An 18,691-nucleotide genomic window follows, 5' to 3' on the forward strand; every position below is an offset into this window, starting at 1 on the left:
ACTTCCCCGTGGGGAAGGGCCCCTGGAGAGCGGGTGCCTACTGAATCCCTGTCGCCCTCCTCACTTACTCCACCTGGGAAATGTCACCACAGGCTTAAGAGGCTGACATTTTGTTCTTTGGTGATTCCATGGAGGGGGTCTACAGTCCGCATCTCCCTTAAGGCACTGTGTCCTAGAGGGCTGACTGATGGACAGCCCATCACACCAGACACCACCCATGTCTGAAGTCTTTGTCAAGGCCCCTGACCTTCCCCATTATTGAAAAACCATCCTGTAAGTGGAGGCCATCAGAAAACAGAGCCACCCAGAGCACTGAGGCCTGACTGACCCTATCCGGGCTCTTCCCCACCCTGCTGGCTGCTCTGTTTAGGGGCATGAAAGAGGCTTTCATAGGCTGCCTTCTGCCCCAGATTTTTCTAGAGTTCTCCAGGCTGCCCCTTCCCCTCTCCCCAGGCTCACCCATGACACCCCCTGCTGGGATTCCCTCACCACTAGCCATGCGCTGCCCCTTCTCCCCTCTCCTCCCCTCTGTGAAGAGTCAGGAGAGTCTCACAGGGCTGAGAAGGCCTTCCAGGGACCCTCCTCCTCTTGAGGTCCTGAGGAAATGGAGCCAGGGGAAATATATTTTTCCTTGTCTGAAATATATTTTTTCTGGCCTGAAGTTGGGGCAGAAAAAAATGTGTCATGAATGAATTTGAAAACTGAATCTTGACTGTGAGGGAAACACAATGTAATATTAGGTTGAAAAAATAGATGAAAACTGTATGATAAATATTGCCATTGTTTGCTGAGCATCTGTTCTGTGCCGTGGGCTGGACAGAATTTTATATCTACTATGTCACCGAATCCCTATGAGGGGGAATTGTCCCAGTTCCCAGATAAAGAAGCTGGCATTCAGGGAGCTTACGTGGCTTGTTCAAGGTCACACAGCTGGTGAGTGACAGAGTCAAGACATGAATCCAAGGCCCGGCCAGTGTGGCTCAGTGGTCAAGCATTGACTTATGAACCAGGGGTCACGGTTTGATTTCTGGTCTGAGCACATGCCCGGGTTGTGGGCTGGATCCCCAGTGTAGGGAATGCATGAGGCAGCCGGTGGATGACTCTCTCTTATCCCTGATGTTTCCATGTCTCTCTCCCTCTCTCTTCCTCTCTGAAATCAATAAAAATATACCTTTAAAAACGACATGAACCCAAGGCCATCTGACTCAGAGTCCATACTTTGAACCAATGGGCTAGTCATTTTGCTGCCACTTTTGTCAATAGATATAATGGGGAAATCGTGTGGGAAAGGAACTTCTCCTGCATTCTTTACCCACTAAGCTCCTTCTCACCTGCCAGGGCCTTCAAATGCCCTCTCCTCCTCAGAGCTTTCCTTGGTGTCTGGGCAGAAGGAATTAGTTATGCCTCAACATTCCTACAGCTGTGCCTTGTTTAGTCCAAATGTCATGTCCCTCTCATGGTAGCTAGTTGTTTCCATTTGTCCCTCTCTCTGGACCATCAATCAGTCTTTCAGGGCAGGGCTGTGTTTTAACAGGTTGGCGTGGTGGCCTTTATAGTCACACCGACCAGAGTTCAAATCCTGGCTGCACCACCTCTGCTGGCTGTGCCTTTCGGCTAGTCGCTCAGGCCTCTGAGCTGGTTCACTTCTGCGCGTCAGGGACTAACGGTCATTCACAGGGCTGGTGAGGCTCGGCGTAGGCTCACAATAATGTCAGCTCTTACAGTCATTATCGTTGTGGTTATACCTCAATATCCAGCCCGGTACTTTTCATTTACTACGGGTTTAATGAATATTGGTGATTATTATAGTAATTATTCAAGGAACGCCGAGAGGTGGGAAGTCAGGTCTGATTATAGGCTGTGGATTTGGATTGCCTAGGTTCCCATTCTGCCTCTGCCACTGGCTGGGTGACTCTGGATACACTCCTCCCCTTCCCAGAGCCTCAGGCTCCTTGCCTTTAAAATGGACGCGGTAACAGCACCTCCCTCGGGGAGCCCTGCATTTATTTTAGGCAAGAATTTAATTAATTTAGCAATGCACCCAATTTGATACTTAAAACATAGTAAGTGCCCCCCAAAAAGGTTTTTTATTATTTGTAGTAAGTGCTCTCAACCCCTTGGGAATTCTCTCTCTGCAGGTCATCAAACGCTGTGACATCATACTCCTGATGGAAATCAAGGACAGCGCCAACCAGATCTGTCCCTCGCTGATGGAGAGGCTGAATGGGTAAAGATGGGGCCCAGACCCTCTGTGGGTTCAAGGTCAAGTGCAAGGGCACCTGTAAAGCCCCAGGGAACTGACTTAGCGTGAGAGCAAGCACCCACTCTGACCACCAGTCCATGTGGCTTCCAACTCTGTTAGCCACGGTTCTAAGAACATTCAACCAGCTAGCTTTAATATGATGAAACAAAATAAGGGAAACAGATGGGGAGCCAGAACAGAGACAGAGAAATGAAAGAAACAGACAAGAGGCTGAGCTGAGAAGTGCTGTTCTCAAGAAAGATCAGGTGCCAGTAGGAAATATGAAATGACCACAGACCGGGATGTTATGCAGCCATTATAAAGCATGTTTACTGCAGAACAGGTTAGACCTAAACAGGCCAGCATGGAGAGATGGCTGCAACTGAACAGAACAAGTTCAGAATTGTAGGTAGAGCAACCCAGTTTATTAATCACATCACATTATAGAGGAATAAGAGTATGTTTGAGTTTGCATGGGCATAGAAGAAAAACTGGAAGGATGTGCTCCAACCTGTTAATTGTGCTCACTTTGGGGGGCTGGGGGCTGTGATTGGAGGATCATGTGTAGGAGGCCAGGGAAGGAATGGGGGACATTTGCTTTTTATTTTATACTAGAGGCCCGAATGTTGTGCACTCGGGGGATCCCTCAGGCTGGCCTGCGCCCTCTTGCAGTCCGGGAGCCCTCGGAGGGTGTCTGACTGACGGCTTAGGCCCGCTCCCTGTGGAAAGCGGGCCTAAGCCAGCAGTCGGAGATCCTTAGCGCTGCTGCGGAAGTGGGAGAGGCTCCCGCCACCACCGCCACTGCACTTGCCAGCCATCAGCCTGGCTTCTGGCTGAGAGGCACTCCCCCTGTGGGAGCACACTGACCATCAGGGGGCAGCTCCTGCGTTGAGCGTCTGCCCCCTGGTGGTCAGTGCACGCCATAATAATCGGTCGTTCTGCCATTCGGTCGATTTGCAGTTAACCTTTTATTATATAGGATAGTTCTATATTATTTGAACATTTTACAAAAAGCCTGAATCGATTTTACAAGCTAAAAATTACAAAAATAATGTCCTCAAATAGTTTTACATAACATTGGATTATATTTATAATTTATAATTTATATTCTTTCTCAAAGAATAATCAGCAGACCCACCCACCTGAAAATCACCACAGAGTGAATTAAAAGTGCATATTTAAGAGCCTCAGGTCTATGGAATGAGAATTTCTGTGAGAGGGGCATCTTTATTTCAATAAGCTTCCCAGATGGTTCTGGTGCATCCTGATTAAAAACTTCTAATATAATGTTTCTTTGTAGACACATGATAAAATTAAACAAACTCAAGTATACAATATGTGCCAAGTAGTTCAATTATGTAAAAAAAATAAAAATAAAACACAACAAAAAATGTATAAGAGATTCAAAAGCAGTGAACCAAAATGTTGACAGTGGCTATCTTAGAGTACAAATTTATAAGGAATTTAAATGGGATTTCTTCTACATTTTTTCTCTATTTTCCAAAATTTTCTACAGTGAGAATATTACACTCCCCTTCCTTTTTGCTTAGGAAATACTTTAAACATACTTAAAAGCACAGAGAAAATGAAAACAGCCTTGTAGACACTATACAGCTAGAGCAGCAGAGCATCTGGCCATTATTATACTTTTGTAATTAGGAAAACTCACATGGTTGTTTAGAAGTGAATGGTCAGTCCAGGCGGAACAGCTGTGGCCATTCCCCTTGACACAGACGGCCCCTGGGCCGGTCCCCGCACACCCTCCCTCCCCCGGGGCCTCGGTTTCTCATCTGAAAACACAGAGTAGGAGCTGAGCTTCTCCTTTTTGTCCTCGGTAGGTGTTCTGTTTCTGGATCTGACCTTTGACAGGAAAGGGGGCCTGCAGCACAGGGTTTAGGCACCGATGCTCAGCTCAGACACTTGGGTTTGGATCCTGGTTCTGCTCAAGCAACTGACCAACCTCCTTTTCCCTGTCTCTTCATCGGGGCTAACAATAGAAGCAATCTTCCTGGGATGTGGAAGATAAATCAGGCATGTAATTAAGTCATGCATGTGCCTGGCATGTAGCAGTGGAATTATAATGGCAGACGATGGTCCAGGGGGCACCATGTAACAGCTACCATCAACACCCTGGCTATGGGCCAGGCATCCTGTTAATTCATTTACAACCTCGTGGGGTAGATACTATGACTGTTCCTCTTAGAGGCGAGGAGCTAAGGCACAGGGAAGAGTGACCGGCCCAAGGTCACCCAGTCGTCAAATGGCTGAACCTACTTTTGAACCTGGGTCAGGTCTGACTCCAAAGCCAGTGCTCTATTCTGAGCCCCCTCCGTTGTCTTTGGAGCAGCTCCAGTCAGTTTTCAGAAGTATGGGGGACCGAGAGGAAGGGGTCTTCATGCTTCTCCCCCCGTCGGCCCGGAGAGTCTTCCTGCCTCGTTATCTCAGTTCCCCCAACCTCCCTAGACTGTCCTATGGACCCCAGGCAGAGCCAGGCCTGTTTGCTCCCTTCCCCTGGAAGCCAAGAGGGACCTCAGGCAGTTGACAGCTGAGTCATTTCTAACATTTTGCCAACCCGGGACGTAGCAGTCCAGAATCAGATGAGGGCCAACTTCCCAGACTCGAAGCCCAGAGGAATCCATTGTCCACACTCCTGGGGCTCCAGGGGCCAATCTGCCTTAGAACATGCAGCTAAAGCCCCAGGAGTTTCTGTGGGGTCTAACTGGGTCCCTAAAGGTCCCTTCTGCTTTCTTCCAACTGAACCTGAGACCATGCCTGGAGTCAGACATGCCCTAGATCTCTCTGCGGCCAGAGGGAGGAACACCGGGTCAGGCTCTGCCAGGGCGGAGTGATCAGCAGGTTTGGCAAACACACTGAGAGTCGGGTTTCTCCAGGGAGGTGAGGGTTAGGATCAATGGGATTTCATGGCTGTATCCCCAGTTTCCAGAACATAAACAACAGCTGGTTTGAAGTTATAGTTCTGGGCTTATTAATGCCTGGGGGTTTTCAGAGCAGGAAAGAATGTCCAACGAAAATGTGACTAAGAATCCTGCATACAATAAATGCTCAGGGGTGGTGCCTGGGTAGGTGACCAGAAAAGGTTGCTCCAACAGGGAGTATGAGCTGCAGCCCCAGCCATGGCCCAGAGTGGGGTTTGGGCTGATTCTGGCCCAAAGCTTCTATGGTCTCAATGGTCCCTTACAGGTACAGGCCCAAACATATGGATTCGGGAGTGAGTAGGATCTGGGTTCAAATCCCAGCTTAGTGCTTACAAATGATAAAAATGGGGTAACAGTAGCATCTACCTATAAGGACAAGAAATAAAGGTCCTGGCGGATGTTACATTTCCAGCCAATGGTGGCCCTTCTTATTAAACTCTCCATGGTGCCATTGGAGACATGGAGGCAGATGGGAGAGAGGGGAACCTCTGCAATAGGGAAATGTGTTCTTTTAAGATTCAATATAAAATCTTTGTTTTCTAGAAATTCAAGAGCCACAACATACAACTGTGAGATTAGCTCTCGGCTCGGAAGAAAGACATATAAAGAACAGTATGCCTTTATCTACAAGTAAGTATCATCTATGCTTCCTGGAACATGGTTCATGTATAAATGATGGCTATGAATTTAATCAAAATGCATCCCCTTTCTTCAAAACGAAATTTTGATCTCTAACCAGTTCTCAATATCAATAAAAGTAATTGCCCTCGAAATTGGGACTGGTGCAAAGTATTAACTCTTCAAACTAGAAAACATGAGCAGCTTCCTAACACCTAATTTGTTGGTTAACCCAGTGGCTGCCTGGTCAAGGGGTTCAGGATTTCTTCCTTCTTCGTAGTCAAGTCCTGGTCCGGGGATGGAAACCTGAGTTGCCCAGCACAGCTGACTCCAGAACTTCATATTCTCACCTTCTTCCTACTAGTAATTTGTTCTAAGTCTGAACATTAACTGTGGGTGCCCCAGAGACTTAGTACTGCTCAGCTCCTTGGCTCCCAAAGGACCCTGGCCATTGAGAAGAGTTGACTGAGCCTTGTTCTCAAGGTAAAGATCCTTTCCAGCTCTCGAGCCCACTCGGGAGGCCAATGAAGCCGTGGGAACCTACATAATTACTTCTTGAAAGAAGTAAGAAGACAGCTGACTCAGCTGGGTGGACTTCTTTTTTCTCCTCTAGGGAAAAGCTAGTGACTGTGAAGAAAAACTACCTCTACCATGACCTTCAGGATGGAGACACAGATGTATTTTCCAGGGAGCCCTTTGTGGTCTGGTTCCAGTCACCTCAAACCGGTGAGACCCACACACCTCTCTTGCCCACGATCTCCCCAGAGCAAGTGGGCAACAGCCCTAAGTGTGAGCTGTGACCCTGGAGTTTTTGCAGCATCTTTGGGGAGGCTTTATGCTCGATGGAGAAGGGCATTAAGAACTTCTAATACCTGGCCCTAGCCGGTTTGGCTCAGTGGATAGAGCATCGGCCTACAAACTGAAGGGTCCCAGGTTCGATTCCAGTCAAGGGCACATGCAGGGGTTATTGTTTCAATCCCCAGTAAGGGGCGTGCAGGAGGCCACCGATCAATGATTCTCTGTCATCATTGATGTTTATATCTCTCTCTCCCTCTCTCTTCCTCTCTGAAATTAATATATATATGAACTTCTAATGACTGTAGAAGATGCAGTATAGTTTGATGGCACCAGGCTGGCTTCTCAGAATGCCATGACTCAAGAACTCCCCAGCCTGGAGCCCACCTTCTGGAATCAATGATTACTCCACTGTCTTTGGAGCATTTAGGCTGATAGGAATTATTTACCTTAATTCCGCAGTCCCAACCAAGTACAACCATTTCTTCGTTTAGAAAAAAATCCCAGTGATGGCCAGCAAAGTTGAACTCTTCAACCTAGGTTCTCCCTCTAGTAACTACATAGAAGTCTCCTCCACAGAAATCCAAATGATTGCAGCCTGAACTTGAACAACAATAGTACTTGTATTAGCCACTAACCATTGTTGATCACTGATTAGTGCCAGGCTTCTAGACTCCTTGAAATAAACTAGGATTGTCTCCACTTCAAAAAGATGGAGTCACTGAGCCAAGTTCACCCAGCACCTATTGAAGTAAATGAGCCAGGGTTGTGACTCAAGCCACCATCTCAGGAGCTCATGCTCTTACCCACTATGTGACACTCAAGGGAAGTCAAGAATAAATTTGGTTTGCCACTTGGAGCTGTATAGAAGCAAATATATTTTCAGTACCTACTATGTGCCAGGCACTCTCCCAGGTGCCAGACAAGATAGACAAGGTCCCTGTTCTTGTGAAGTTATATTTTAGCAGAGGAGACAGATAATGACCAAGCAAATCTATGCAGAGCTATAGGTGAGTATACCTATAACTACAAATATAAACACCCTGAACTAGTTCTGCCCTGGGTCAGTGACCTCAGAGGCAGGGTGCTGACAAACATAGGAGAATGGGGAGGGAATTCCCAGGAGGGAAGAGAGGATGTGGGGCTATTGAGGGCAAGAAGTGCCCTTCAGAGAGCACGTGCAATAATCCTTTCTCACGCTCATGATTCACATTTAGCTGAGCGGAGCGATGTTCAGAGCACCCCATGCCCCTTGCTGACTATATTTTCTCCTAGTGAGTCCTTTGTGAATTGCTAACAAACCTTTCCGTATTGAGCTTCCAACTTCCACTCTTCTCTACCCCTTTCTCTCTCCTTGGAATGGCACCTCAGCCATGTCCTGTTTAGTTTTCTCTCTTGTTTGAGAAAAGCTCCTATGTCCTCTCTATCTGGGGTGAAAGATGAAGGAGTTAGCTATTCATATATCTTTTAATTCATTCATTCAGTCAGCCAGCCAGTCAGTCCATCAACAAACATTTTGAGCACCTCCAACGTGCCAGGCACGGTGCTAGATACTGGAGCCAAGCGGGTGAGCGGGACAGATAAGCCTGCCCTCACAGCCCTGGTTCCAGTGGCCAAACATAGACATAAAGCAAATAAGTTCAGAGCATGAAGGAAGTGAGCAAGATGTATTGCCTAGCAGGGTGAGGGGCCCACCTTCGAGGTGGGTGGAGACCAGGGAAGGCCCCTGGGAGTGACATTAGGCTGTGACCTGAAGAAATCAGTCGGAGAGGACTGGCAGATGGCAGAGGGAGGGCAGAGTGAGCACACACGTTCAGAGGTGGGAAAGGGCTTGGGGTGCACAGGGGGGACCACCAAGAGGACGGGGGTGCAGTGGAGGTGTGAGGAGCAGAGTGGGAGATGAGGCTGCTGGATCTGTGTCCTGGAGACAGGCTGCCAGGTCCTGGCTCCCCACTGTGTGACCAGCCAGCAGCACCCAGCTCCCAAGTAGGAGTAGGGACCCAGGCACGGGACGAGGGGAGCCGGAGGACTAGGCATTCAGAGCACAACAGCTGCTACTGGCAAGTGGGCATGGCCTGGTTCCGAGGCCGCCCACATGCCCTCCCTCGGGCCTCTCCGTTGGGCCCGGTTTCTAGACACTTCCCAAACATCCGCTTTATTTTTTAAATAACATTTTTGGGCTTTTTTTCCCCTGATTGCAAAGGGTGTATAAACTGACGTGCTTTGATTTTTTTCATTAGAAAAAAACTTCTTAGTACAAAAGCCAGCCTTATTATTAAAACAAAAAAAAATAGAAGATACAGTTTTTAAAAAAATGAGAAAGTAGAAACACCCACAGTGCCAGCAAGGAGCACGGTCTCCCAGCTTTCTCTCAGCCGCGAAGGGCGAGTGGGAGAAGAGAGGCTCTCGTGTACAGAAAACAGCCGCCTCGTGACCCTAAGATCATGCACCTTCAGCCCCGGGCGGGCGGGACCCCCTGGAAGTGGGGGCCCCGGGGCAGGGAGCGCGCCTTCCGGGAGGACAGCCGTTTCCCTCAGCCCTGGAACTGGCAGGGCAACCGCGTGACCTCTGCCTCCTTCCTGCCCCCCAGCTGTCAAGGACTTCGTGATTGTCCCCCTGCACACCACGCCCGAGGCGTCCGTGAAGGAGATCGATGAGCTGGTCGATGTCTACGAGTACGTGAAGAACCGATGGAAGGCAAAGGTGGTGACCCTCCGTGTTTGTTGGCTTCCCCGCTGGCAGGGGCGGAATCTGGTCCCCGGGAGGGAGGGGTGACTCCCCGGGCGGGTGAGCGGCTCAGAGCCTGTGCAGACCACTCCTTCGGAGCCTCACTGTGGGCCTTTCCTCAGCCCTAAATCTCCTTCTTTCAAAATCTGCCTGGTGCCCCTGGGTGGGTCTGGGGCGCTCACACCTGCTCCACTCACACGGCTGCGGACGTTCACTGAGGGACGAGCTGGTGCCGGGCACGTGCTGCGGCTGGACATGGACGAGTGTATTGCACCTCCCAGGGACCCCACGAGGCCGCTACCTGTATCATCTCACTGTGTGAGAACAGTGACACAGAGGTCGGCAGTCTTTCAGGTGCAAGTGACAGGATCTCAAACTGGCAGAAGCCATTTATTGGTTCTTGTAACTAAAATGTCCAGGAGTGGCTCAGGCACCGCTGGTCCCGGGCTCCGCAGGGTAACCAGGGCTTGGCTTGTTTCTGTCCACCCTTGGCCCCCTTTTCCTCTTGGGGGGGCCCTCCAGGCTCAGGCTGGCTCCCCTCTGGGACGGCAAGACGGCCACCAGCAGCTTCTAGACCAAATGACAAATTTCCTCTCCCACCATGCAGCCAATACCCTGCGAGTGAGTCCTATTGGCTCTGATTGGGTCACATGTCCAGCCCTGAACCCATCACTGTGACCAGGGGGTTGAGAGGCTCTGACCGGCTAACTCTGTGTCAGCTCCACCCGACCTCAGGGGCTGAGGGGAGGAGGGTTGCTACTCTCATAGCAGGACAACACGTCTACCATCCCGTTGGCCTCAATTATTTCCGCACATGGGAAACCGGGAGGCCACCACCTGTGGCTGTGAGGTCGGCGGAAGAGCTTGGCAAATATGGAAGTGCTCGAGAGGGCTCTTCTGCACTCTTCTTTCCTCCTTTCGGGATGTGACCCCATTGGTCCTGTCCTCCTTCTCAGTTCCACGGCTGGAAGTGCAAATGAGTCAAGTGTGGCCCAGAGCTGGGTCTGGAGAACACAGGGGGTGTCTTTCATTGCTTCTTTGTGAAGAGCAGGTCAAGAGAAAGACTCACTCATTCAAGAAGAATGTATTGAGCATCTGTTAAGTGTTGGGTACTGGGGAGGTATCAGTGGCACAAAAATGAAGAGGAGAAATTCGTGCCGAAGAAACCCCCAGTGAGGCAGATTGGGGTTCAGTTCTTGGTTTTACCCCTTGAACCTCCCAGTTGAGTGGTGTAGAGCAGGCCCTCTATCCTGTTTCCACAGGGGCTAAAGGCCCTTCTACCTCCGAGTGTTTGTGAGATTGAAATGAAACTTCAGGAAAATACTTAATGCTGGATTTGGCGCACAGAGAATGCTCGGTGAATCGTGCCTTTATTAGTAGAAGCTGGTAGTCACTAGGGTTAAGGATGACATCCTGTCCTCAACTGTGCCCATCAGTCACAGGGAGAACCATGATCAGAGGTCAAAATAAGTTGTTTTTGAAGAAAACTCTAAAGTCAGCAACAGTCCCAAACAATAGCACAAACAAGGAAATCTGGCACTTCCTCAGGATTGGGGAAAATTAAAATCCTGTCCCAAGACCCCTCCACGGAAAAACACTTCCAAGATAGCGTGTTTCTGTTGGTGACCTAAGGGTCTTCCCACTTCCTCCACAGACAAAATTCACAGGAATAAGTTTCCAGCTTCAGGACAATAGGAAGGAGAGGGCTGTGCCCACGCTGTTAAATACACCACCCAAGTTCGTTTTTCCTGCTTGGAAACAAAAGGCATTGCTTCATTCATGTTTGAGCCAGAGAAAAAAGATTCGAGGGAATCAATTAGCAGCCTTCTTTCATCCCCACCTAACCCTGCATGAATTATAGAGACATGGTGACTCAGAACAGGAGGGAGCAGCTATAGCAAACACCCCCTCCCTGTTAAGAACACCCTCCCTTGTACACACCTGCCTGTCAAATACTCATCAAAACTGTGACTCAGTTTCATTGATTTATTTTTTTAATGACAATTCATTAGTTATGATCCCATGGGGATCAGGGACCCAGGAGCAGCCTGGCTCAGTGGTTCTGGCTCCTGCTCTCTCTGGGGCGGCACCGTCAGACGTCAGCTGGGATTCCGGTCTCTGAAGGCTGGTTTGGGGCTGGCTCACTCGCATGGCTAGCAGATTGGTGCTGCCTGGAGACTTCATCCCTCTCCCTGTGGGTCTCTCCATGTAGATTGGGCTTCCTCGCATGATGGTGTCTGGGTTCCAAAGATGGACGTCCTGGGGCTCCTCTGGGGGGAGGAGGGGGGTGCCCTTTCCACACCTCTCCCCTCCGACTCTGGAAGTTGCTTGCTCCCTCCTCCCTCTGGGCTTACAGTCCCCTCTGTGACTCAGTTTTAAACTGTGGCCTCTTCTTGTAAAAAGCAAAAAGAAATTAAGAAAGACCCTATTTTAGTTTGCCAGGGCTGCCATAGCAACGTACCAAAGACTGGGTGGCTTGAACAACACGAATTTATTTCCTCACAGTCTGGAGGCTAGATGATCAAGATCAAGGTGTCAGCAGGCTGGTTCCTCCGGAGGCCTCTCCCTTTCTAATCTTCTCACCAGTCATACTGGATTAGGGTCCACCCATATAATCTCATTTTAACTTAATTACCTCTCTAAAGGTCCTCTCTCCAAATAATGTCCCATTCTAAGATGCTGGGCTTAGGACTTCAAAACACGAATGTGGGAGGGACACACTGTATCCCGCCATTTGCTGAGCATGGAGGACGGAGTCATTGCTGTCAGTGCCGAGTGACAGAGCTTGGCCGCAAAGCCCATCGGCGACTGATGCTCCAAATCATGTCTTTCAGAATTTCATTTTCATGGGCGACTTCAATGCCGACTGCAACTACGTCCCCAAGAAGGCCTGGAACAGCATCCGCCTGAGGACCGACAGCAAGTTCGTTTGGCTGATCGGGGACCAAGAGGACACTACTGTCAGGAGGAGCACCAACTGTGCATATGACAGGTGGGAGACAGCGGCCGAGCCGCCGCTAGCCCAGGCAGGGCTTATATGCATTAGAAGAGGCGCCCCCCTCTGGTCAGATGAGGCATTTGGCTTGGAGAGCAGAGTCACATTTCAGGCCTCTCCACCTAGAGCAGCGGTTCTCAACCTTCCTAATGCCGCGACCCTTTAATACAGTTCCTCATGGTGTGCTGACCCCCAACCATAAAATTATTTTTGTTGCTACTTCATAACTGTAATTTTGCTACCGTTATGAATCGTCATGTAAATATCTGATATGCAGGATGCATTTTCATTGTTACAAATTGAACATAATTAAAGCATAGTGATTAATCACAAAAACAATATATAATTATGTATGTGTTTTCCAATGGTCTTAGGCGACCCCTGTGAAAGGGTCGTTCGACTCCCAAGGGGGTCGCGACCCACAGGTTGAGAACCGCTGGCCTAGAGCTTTGCACCACCTACAAACTGCATGAACTGGGCACCGTAGTTCAGCAGTGGCCACCATGGGCTTCGGTGTCAGACAGGCCTGGGTTCAAACCCTCACTCTGCCACTTAATATGTCTGTGACTAAGAGACATGTGCCTTTGTTTTCTTACCAATAAAATGGAGATTACAGTATACCTCATTCATGGACACAGGATGAGAATGAAATGCAGTAACAGATGTAAATCCTGTAACACCAAGCCTGCCATATAAGCGCTCAGGACATTGGCTGCTGTTAATTATTCCATCACAAAGACATGTCGCAGTTTACTCATCCAATCCCTTATCATTAGGCATTAGGATTGGACATTAGGTTATCATATTATTCAGGGTCAGTTATTTAAACATTTCTGATTCTATATGTACTTTATGCATATATTTATGATTTCCTTAAGGTAAAACCCTAAAATATGAGAGCAGTTAGAGCAAGGAAGTGTTTACACTTCTAAAGCGTTTGCTGCACATTCCAAAATGAAAATACATACATTTAAATAACTGCATGCGCTTGTATGTGTAAAATCTCTCTGGGGATGTTCCATCAGCTTTCACCTTTGCTCCTTAAGGCGGGGGGGTGGGGGGGAGGCGGTGAGAATGCCCGAAGCCTGTGAATGCTCGTGACCTGGCCTCCCACAGCAGAGACCACAGGCAGGGAACCCCCTGGGAGCCCTGGTCCCACGCTGGCTTCCGTTCCCAGGCCTCAGCCTGTTACGGAGAAAGCATGCGATGGCCACCTGCGAGCGCACACTGTTCTCACTTCTCTCGTTCTGAGGTCTGGCTTTCGTTTTCACCCCATGACCGCCTTTGTTCCTCTCGGAGCTCTCAGGGCTGGTGTGTCCAGTGCAGAAGTCGTCACTCCAGCCCTGGGAGGTGGAAGAAGCCCTCGCACTGGGGGAGCAGCGTCAAGGTGGGAGGCCCCGGGAGACTGAGCTCTCTTCCCCTCCTTCCATTTTGAGGGGCTGCCAGCAAGGGACATGCCAGTTGTGTGGCCTTGGGCACATCAAGTCCTTTCTGTGGCCCCATTCTTCTCCCCAGCAAATGCGAGGGAGGTGATGGAAAATGTCGAAGCATAAGAACAGTGAATCACAGGGAAAGAAGTTCACAGCAGATTAGCTGGGGTGGGGAACAGGTTAAAAACGGTGTTTCCTGGGACCCCGGTGTTACACACATGCATGCCAAAGGATGGCAGGATGACGTGTGATTTTTTTCCTTTTCATTAAATTTATTGGGGTGACACTGGTTAATAAAAGTATCGAGGTTTCAGGTGCACACCATCTGTATACTGTATTTTATATTCACCACCCCACGTCAAGTCTATGTTTTCTTTAACAGCATGTATCTTTGGTGGTTTTGTAAAAGTCATATAAATGTTTTTGTTTTTGACTCAATGCGAGTCTTTGTTCTGTGTTCAGATATCCCTTGAACACCTCCCAGGCTCTGGGCCAGCCTCGGAAGAGCTTAGCAGGATCAGCCGGCCCACCTGTGCACATACCAACTAGTAGAAGTCAGAAATGGGGGAGCCTTAACTATGTCCTTTTTGACTCTCTGGGTTGGAAAGGATGGCTTTCAGAAATCTCCACCTGCATGTGAAGAGTTTACTTGTGGATGGAGTTCAAAGTTAACCAGGTGATGGCGTTAGCCAACACAGGAAACCAGTCAGCCTTCAGAGTCAGGGAAAGCTCAGTGGATGGTCATGAACCAGCGGTTGGACTCATCTTGTCAGTCTTTAGTCAGTCTGTCAGGGCCATGCAGACCCCAAGTGCATCACCCCACTTGGTATCCATTAGAGTTCATGTTTCCAAAACTCAGTTAACTATCATGTACCCATTGGTTTTTCTCCATATTTGTCTTTAAATACATTTGATTTACTGAAATAAATTACTTACTGAAATAAATTAATTTTAAAGAAATGTTATAATACCAAGGTAAGAAACCAGCATCATTTGCCATAAGTCGAAAATAACTATACAAATAATTCCAGTGAAAACTGAACAATGCAAATTCTGCCTTAATTCTCTTGCCTCTTTACTGCTTGCAGCCTGCTCTCTCTTGGTCAAAGTGGAAGCTTAGGGAGTATTAAATACAAGCCAGCACCTTTCTCCATAATCAAATCAGGAAAACTGAAAAATAATTGCAAAGGAAACGATAATCTTAGAATGCATGATACTGCTATGTAGTGTCCCTGTATCATATAAAGTCTTCTCTCCCACCACCAGGGCTACCTGTCCACACAGGGAGCGACTGTCCCGGTGCCCACAGGGCCACAGAGGAGCTAATCCTATTTCCCAATCTTGGGCACTGTCCTGAGGGTCACAGGCTAAAACCGGGGGTGGACTTTGAGCACCGAGTGACAGGTCCAGGCTGCTCAGTCAACTTCAGTTGTCAAACATGGACCTTGGTTTGATCTCAGAAATCAGCGGTGGATTAACATGACGGTCTTCCCTCCTCTTCTGTAGGATCGTGCTGACAGGACAAGAGCTCGTCAACTCCGTTGTGCCCAAGTCAAGCAGCATCTTTGACTTCCAGAAAGCGTACAGGTTAACTGAAGAGGAGGTATGGCTGCCACCTTGTCTTTCGAAGCCACTGTCCTGGGCAGATGGGTTGGTGTCATCACTGAGGCCAAACTAGAGCCCCAACATTGGGCCATTGGACCTTGAGTCTCAGTGCCTATGGTTCTGTGATTTGAGGACCTGACTAGGCTTCTAATTGAGCTGGTCCAGGGACGATGCTCACCAGGGTGTGTGCTGTTGGGTGACTGTGAGCATCCCACCTTCTCTCCTGGAGCCTGAATTTGCTCATCACAAGCGTAAGAGTTCCTCCTCATTCTCAGATGTCTCTCCCTTGCATCCTTACAGGCCCTGGAGGTCAGTGACCACTTTCCAGTTGAATTCAAACTACAATCTTCAAAGGTCTCCACCAACAGGAAAAGATCCTCCTCTTCAAAGAAGAGAACCAGGGCCCGTAGCGCCTAGACCCAAGGGCACCGTGTTCTTAACCGTTTCTTGCCTCTAAACAAACAGCTCTAACAGCATGAACTGCTCCCTGCAGCCAGGAAACAAGACTGGCCCGCTGCTCTCATTTTTCAGCTTGGATTTAACCCGACTTAACCCGAATTGGGAGGAGACTCTTCCATTATCCCCCGTGGCTGGTACCTCCCCGGAACTGCCCAAGAGGAAACGGGGCTTTTGCAGCCAAAAGGAGGGTTTTCACGCCCTGCGCGAGAGCCCTGCCACCGGCATGGCCGCTGCACAGGCTGGCCCTGGAGAGGCTGCTGCAGGAGGAAGAACATCCGCTTTCAGTCTCACGAGGGACCCTGTTCCACCGGAAATGACCAGATATGCCAAGGCCCCACCTGCACCCCATGATTCGGGCAATTCACTGTTTGGGGAACCTGGCCCCCTTGTCTGGGGTTGGGCCACCATCACATCTCACAGGGATCAGGGGCGAAGGCTTCTCCCACCTGGCCTTCCTGCCTCTGAACTGTCCTCCAACTCAGCCAGCCCAGTGACCACCAGTGTCCGCCTTTGAAATTTTATTCTGACCACAGGCCACCATTTGGAGAGAGCCCAGAGATTCTGGACGCCGCGAAGGTCTCTGTGTCGGGTGTGCCATGTCAGACTCCCCTTCGTCCCACCTGGCACTTTGCGCCCAGCAGGGCCGCCCCTTCCCTGTGCCCATGTGCCCTGTCCCATCCCAGAGCCGGGGCGAGGTGCCCGGCCCCATGTCGGCTGCATCCCTCTTGTAACGTTCCCCACATGGCACTTGTCACCAAGGCCACTGTTGGGGCTCCTTGGGGGACCCAGTGGATCAAAGGCCCAGGTGGCTGACAGAGACTCGAGGATTTTATCATATTTCTGCAACCAAAGAGCTGCAGGGGGCCCAGCGGCAGGGCACACGCGACCGGCGTCCTGTGCGGTGACTGCTTTTGCTGCTTTTCCTTACATTGTCTCCTTGTCCAAGCAGTTCGTGAACATGACTGACGACCCGAGCAGCACCAGAGGAAAAGCAGTGACAGAGGATGCCGCCCCATCCCTCCACCCCCGCTTCCTGTCTCAGATGCAACCCCCCTTCCCAGCTACGCATTCTGCCAGAGTCTGTACATAAACGAGCACATATGTAACCTTGGAAAATATAGAGGAAAGCACGCTATCGGCATGGCCCCACTCTGCTCATTTCCCTTAATATATGAGAGACCATGTGGCTTCTTATGTAAGAAAATTGACCACAAGCTTGATTTTCGAAATTTGGTAACACCCGAGAGAATAAAACCAAAAGGCCCTGCTTAAGCGGGGAAAACCATTTCTCCAAACATCCAACTAACCTCAGAGGTCTCGCCGGCGTGGGCAGGGGAGGTGGCGAGGCTGTCAGGCTTCTTTCGCCCCCTCTTCTGAGAAGGGCCGCCCCAGAAAACGTCCAGTTTCCGAGGTCCAAACGGTCAAGCGGGCACTTCACAAATGAACTTATTTCGCAGGAGAGAGTGTCCTTGTGCCCACGGGCCAGTGTCGTGGCTGGGACGGGAGTCCTGTGCTGGTGGGTGTGGGGGGAGGGGGCAGGGGAAGAGGACCAGACCCTAAGAGAGGGTGCCCAAGGCCTTGACCTGGCTCCCCCAATCCTGCGGCCTCCTCGGTGATGAGCCATCCCTCCGTCCCTCTGTCCCTCTGTCCCTCTGTCCCTGTACAGAGCAGGTTACAGGAGCCATGGCATCTGCCAGCTCTCAATTTGGGCAAACTGCTGGACACGGGGGCGGGGGGTGGGGGAGGCACAGAGTGGGGCTCCTCACTGGCCACAGCCTGAAGCAGCTGCAGACTCCCCCCGCCCCCTCGCCCTGGGTCACCTGCCTGGACGGCGCTCCCATGGCCCTTTGGGGAGCGCGCCTGGTCGTAGGCACTCTCTCAGCCTCAGCCTCGTTCACAGGTTTGTAACTGGGCGCACCTGTTACCACGGGAATCCCCAGCCCCGCCCGAGCCTGCCCACTTAACAAGCCCCCGGTGGCTGCAGGCCAGGCTTTCCGTTCATGAATTATTTACTGAGGACCCGGCTTTAAACTCACCCTCCCAGCCCTCCTTAGCGAGAAGAGGCGCAGCGTGCGGAGGGCCAGGCCCACTTGGGAGCCATCCTGGCTGTGGGACACTGAGCAGGTCGCGTACCTTCCGTTTCCTGAAGCGCCAAATGGGGTCAATGAGAGGATCAGCCGCACAGGTGACGTTTAAACACGATAATGCAGGTCAAACGCCACGTGCCCGACACCAGCCCGCCCTCCACAGGCGGAGCTGGGTTTTCATGCACAGGCCTCGCTCCGTGGAAGGGCGGCCGCTTTAAGCTTGGGTGCATGTGGCTCTCATCCAATGATTGGGAATGAGTTTTCACCACCCACTTCATCGTCCTCAGCAAGTATGTGGGCAAGTGAGCCCCGAGAAATGGAGACGCCCCTGCTTCCAGCCCTTGTTGTTTTCTCTTCCTCGTCAGCACCCCTTTGCTGCCTCCCCCCGCCCCGCTTCATCCTGTCCCCTGGGTGGGGTGAAGGGGCCGCTCCAAGCCAGCGGCTCCTGTCCCTCGGGCTGGAGAAGGACGTGAAGGCAGCTCCACACCCAGGACATCCCTCTCCCCAGCAGGCGGGCGTGGGGCGGGCAGAGCCAGGAGAGGGGTCCCACCTGCATCGCTGCCACGAGTCCCCATCAGAGCTTCCACCCAGATGGCCCTGAAGGCGGAGGTCACAGGTCATGGCTGGGACGGGAGGTCACGGAGTCTTAGCCACAGTCACGTCTTGAAGGAGAGTGGGTCACCCCGGCCTCAGGACCCAGCCCAGCAGCTCCAAGCCTTAGCGTTCAGAGAGGCTACTGAAATGAAGTGACACTAAGGGAATTTCAGGGAACAAGGATGTGTACACACACACACACA

At 50.5% G+C, this 18,691-nt stretch overlaps 1 protein-coding gene across 3 annotated transcripts in view; it reads left to right on the top strand.

Moving 5' to 3' along the window:
* The window catches only part of DNASE1L3 (deoxyribonuclease 1 like 3), a 41,315-nt gene extending 24,119 nt beyond the window's left edge, over positions 1 to 17,196 (top strand). For 2 of the 3 annotated variants that reach the window (XM_059663152.1, XM_059663153.1), the window contains 7 exons: positions 2,139 to 2,227; positions 5,722 to 5,808; positions 6,410 to 6,522; positions 9,182 to 9,297; positions 12,153 to 12,310; positions 15,250 to 15,346; positions 15,649 to 17,196. In XM_059663152.1, coding sequence (XP_059519135.1) covers positions 2,139 to 2,227; positions 5,722 to 5,808; positions 6,410 to 6,522; positions 9,182 to 9,297; positions 12,153 to 12,310; positions 15,250 to 15,346; positions 15,649 to 15,765 — 777 coding nt within the window. In that variant the 3' untranslated portion in view covers positions 15,766 to 17,196. The remainder of the gene's footprint in view (positions 1 to 2,138; positions 2,228 to 5,721; positions 5,809 to 6,409; positions 6,523 to 9,181; positions 9,298 to 12,152; positions 12,311 to 15,249; positions 15,347 to 15,648) is intronic. The other variant, XM_059663154.1, reaches the window with a different exon arrangement.
* Positions 17,197 to 18,691: the final 1,495 nt, after the last annotated feature.

Source organism: Myotis daubentonii, chromosome 14 (genome assembly GCF_963259705.1).
Source record: "Myotis daubentonii chromosome 14, mMyoDau2.1, whole genome shotgun sequence".
Taxonomy (NCBI): Eukaryota; Metazoa; Chordata; class Mammalia; order Chiroptera; family Vespertilionidae; genus Myotis; species Myotis daubentonii.